Consider the following 4,015-nt stretch of genomic DNA (forward strand, 5'->3'; position numbering starts at 1 on the left):
CAGCAGTTTAGTTAGTGTGACAGGTTGTTTATTTTAAGAAAATGTTAAATAATTATTTACCTTTAATAAAAGCAGGCTGCTACGGCCTAATTTTTACCCAACAAGAATGGTGTGGTCTCCAATTAATGGGAAGAAGGTTGGGTGGTTTAAAGGTAATTTTGTTTGGTTTAATTTGGGACATCTGTTATACTATAGTCATGCTCAGTGGATTAAATATGCATAGCCATATCATAAATAAAGTGTAATAAAGTGATTTGTGAACAGCTGTTGCACAAATCACTTTATTAATGATATCTATGGCTATGCATATTTATAATTTATTTATTCCATATTGAGCACTATATTTGATGCCTGGCGCACACACACAATCGCACATGATGATGACTTAAAACTTTTAAGTCATCATGTACGATTGCGCCCCTCCAAAAACTTTCAGCACCAGCCGCCAGTGGTCCCCAGTGTCCCTCTCTGTCCCCGCCATGTCCCTGGTTATCTGAAATATGGGTTTCAAATGTTTTGACAGGGGCGCAGTTTCAGTGCTTGCCATAGGCGCCATTTTCACTAGATACGCCTCTGAATAGGAAAACCAGAACCTTTGCTAACTGAAAGAGTGGGTTTGATAAATGTAACAGTTTCAGTTAAACTGCCAGAACACACTAACAATTACCTAATACATACCTATTTGAACAATTAACTAATTGTCCAATTTTGGTGAGTCTGTGCCTATCTGCTTCAGGGTTTGATGTTTTGTGCATTTACAGATGATATTCTGCATACCTTTTGTTGTAACAAGTGGTTATTTGCTTTACTGTTGCCTTTCTATCATCTCAAACTAGTTTGCCCATTCTCCTCGGACCTCTGACATCAACAAGGCCTTTTCCTCCATACAACTCCCACTCACTGGATATTTTCTCTTTTTCTGACCATTCTCTGTAAACCCTAGAGATGGTTTTGCATGAAAATTCCTCTAGATCAGCAGTTTTTGAAATACTCAAACCAGCCCGTCTGACACCAACAACCATGCCATGATCAAAGTCACTTAAATCCCCTTTCTTATCTATTCTGACACTCTGTTTGAACTTCAGCAAGTCGTCTTGACCACGTCTATATCAGTCATTTCCACAGACACTACAAAACCTCACAGTAATTTGCTTTCTACATTTATTCCTAGGTTTCTCAGCACTATCTACTGGTAAAATATGGTATTTTTTCCTCAAGTACCTCAATCAGAAAAAATACTGCATTATTGCCACTAGATGGCGATGACCATCCTAGAAAACAAATATATTAAGCAAATTACGGTAAAGATTGTGGCAATTGACACATTCACACGCCACTTTTTTTTATACAAGACCCCATTATTTTAATAGGCTCTCAATCATATATGCTGGCTATGAAGGCACCCTTATAAAACACTAGAACATAGGTGTCAAACACAAGGCCGTGGGCCAAATCCGTCCCTCCAGGCCATTTCATGTGGCCCTCACACCTCTCCTGCAGGTGCAGGAGAGCTCCAGCCCTCTTCTGGTCCTACTCTAGACCCTTACTTTCTGCTTTTAAGCAATGCATCCAGCTTCCTCCCAGTAGCAGCATAAGGAAAGGGGGGTGAACTGTGATGTAAGGGAGAGTGAGGGACTCAACCTCTGATGGTAGGGTGGCTCTTGCCATCTAATATATGGGGAGGGGATGCGCTGGACATCTAATCTTACAGATACAACCGGCCCTTTTGAGGGCAATCATAAAGCTGATGCGGCCCACAATGAGATTGAGTTTGACACCCCTGCACTAGAATATTTGACTTTAAACTACACCTATCTGTCCCCTTCAACCATCAATCATCGCTCACAATAAACCAGCACTCATCAACACCCAGCTATGCACAAAAAGAAACAAACCCAAAGTACCTCCCCAAAAATTCAGCCCACCCAAACTTTATCTAGGGCCGACATGTTCTAAAGAAGTCCTCATCTGATTTTACCTTTAGATAGTTCCTGCGTGGCTCCTAAAAATAAAAGAATTGAAACATGCATTTAGTTGCTCGGAAATTATGTGATTTATTTTATTCATAATTATGGACCATCTACAGTCTTTATCTTTTTGAAAAGTATGCGCACAGACCAAAGACGCATCTAGACTTGCTGAGGTCCTCTTTAATTTAGGATCATATGAATTAATATCGAGCAAACATGTCCTGTTGAAACCAACAAACACATTTCACTTTGCAAGATAAATGCACTATACTGTATCTGCAGAGTCTCCAGCCAGAAAAGCGCATTGTATGCATTTCATTACTTCATGGTTCTCATTCCTTGCTTGTATATCTCTCATGATTGTGCTCACCACGGTATAGTCAGTCCTTCCCAGTTCAGAAACATTCCATTATGGTTTTCCGTCAGGGTGTCAAATACTTTCATCATTCCATCCACACTCTCGTGCACCTTCAGTAAAGCCGTTGCACCACCCATGTCGGTTTGGACCCATCCAGGAGCAAAAGTCACAACAATTATCCCATCAGATTTGTAGGTCTCAGCCTGACATCGCGTTAACATATTCAGTGCTGCCTTGCTGCACCGGTATTCTATTAAAGGATGCTTAGTAAATGCAAGTGAGTCTGTTCCTATAGACCCTAAACCACTGGATATGTGGATCACAGCAGCCTTGCTGCAGCTCATTATTTCATTAGGATTTTCTTGTGCGGCTTTCTTCAGCAAGGGAGCAAATATCTGAGTAACCAGCAATGGTCCTACCGTATTCGTTTTATAGAGTCTCATCATGTCCTCTGATGTAGTTTCATCCATTGGATGAAAGATGGCAATACCAGCATTATTGATCAGCAAGTTTAGACCACGTCCTTTCAGGGTCTCCTTTACCACACTGTAGGCATCTTCAATGCTGGCTTTGTCTGTTACATCCATCCCAACAATAATGAGGTTTGAGTATTTGGAGGTCAAGGACTTGAGTTCCTGAGCAGTTTCTGGATTCCGACATGCTGCAAAGACATGTTCTGGTGGATTCTGTTTGTTGAGAAAAGTCTTTACCAGTTGCAGACCAATTCCTCTGTTAGAACCAGTGACCAGGACACTGTGGATAATGAGGTTTGTCATTTTGGTTTCCTGACAGTCCTGTGTCTTTGTTATAAAAGCTGCTGAAGAACTGTACTGTACAGTCTATCTAAAGTAATCTCTACTCTTAGAGTTCATTTATGTGTCTTCTGCTTATCTGCACCGTTGTTAATGTTTAGCAGTTTAACAGTCAAAGCCAACTGCTGCAATAGTACTTAAAGCGGAGCTCCACCTGAATTCCAACATAATCTTAATATTACTGCTGATATTAAACATGCTACCAACGGATATTTTTGTTGATAAAATATGTACAGTACCTATATATTCCTCCTCCTTCCGGTCTGCACAACTGCAGGTTTTTCTCGGGCATTGCATCACTTCCCGTACCACGCAGTGTGCTCTGGAAGCTTGTCTCATAGCTCCCTTGTGTTCAGTTTCTGAGCTGTGATGTGAAACATCGCGCGATTTTAGGACCAGCACAGACGCTGACGCCGCGGCTCCCTGTTGCGAGTGGGCATGCACAAGATCGAGCGGTGGATGCTGGGACAGCAGCATCACTGCAACAAGGAAGTGCCTGCTTGTGGGCTTCTAATGCCCACAGCTAAAATGGCAACGGCACGAACAGGGGAATAAAAGTATGAATTGCAGGCAGAATGCCAGAGGAGCGGTCGTAGGACACCAAAAACATGAGTTCATATAAGCAGCGCTATTAACTATTTAAGTAGCCCTTAAAAAAAAAAAATGTTTTTTGCGTGGGAGATCCGCTTTAAAGAGGTTGTAAATCTCCATTGGTAAGTTGTATCTATAGGTAAGCCTATGATAAGGTTTACCTATAGGTACCGTAAAAATCTCCTAAACGTATGCCATTTAGGAGCTATTTGCTGTACACTGCGGCGATGATGTTATCAGCGAATGCGCTGTGAAGAAATGGCCCTCCGAGCCGTTTATTCACT

General features: G+C 41.6%; 1 protein-coding gene across 1 annotated transcript; it reads right to left on the reverse strand.

Moving 5' to 3' along the window:
• Positions 1–2,029: 2,029 nt before the first annotated feature.
• On the reverse strand, positions 2,030–3,203 carry LOC120914107 (C-factor-like). The gene has a single exon (XM_040324594.1). The coding sequence runs from the start codon at positions 3,102–3,104 to the stop codon at positions 2,337–2,339; it is 768 nt and encodes a 255-aa protein (XP_040180528.1). The 5' UTR covers positions 3,105–3,203; the 3' UTR covers positions 2,030–2,336.
• Between the last annotated feature and the right edge of the window lie 812 nt (positions 3,204–4,015).

Source organism: Rana temporaria, chromosome 9 (genome assembly GCF_905171775.1).
Source record: "Rana temporaria chromosome 9, aRanTem1.1, whole genome shotgun sequence".
NCBI lineage: Eukaryota > Metazoa > Chordata > Amphibia > Anura > Ranidae > Rana > Rana temporaria.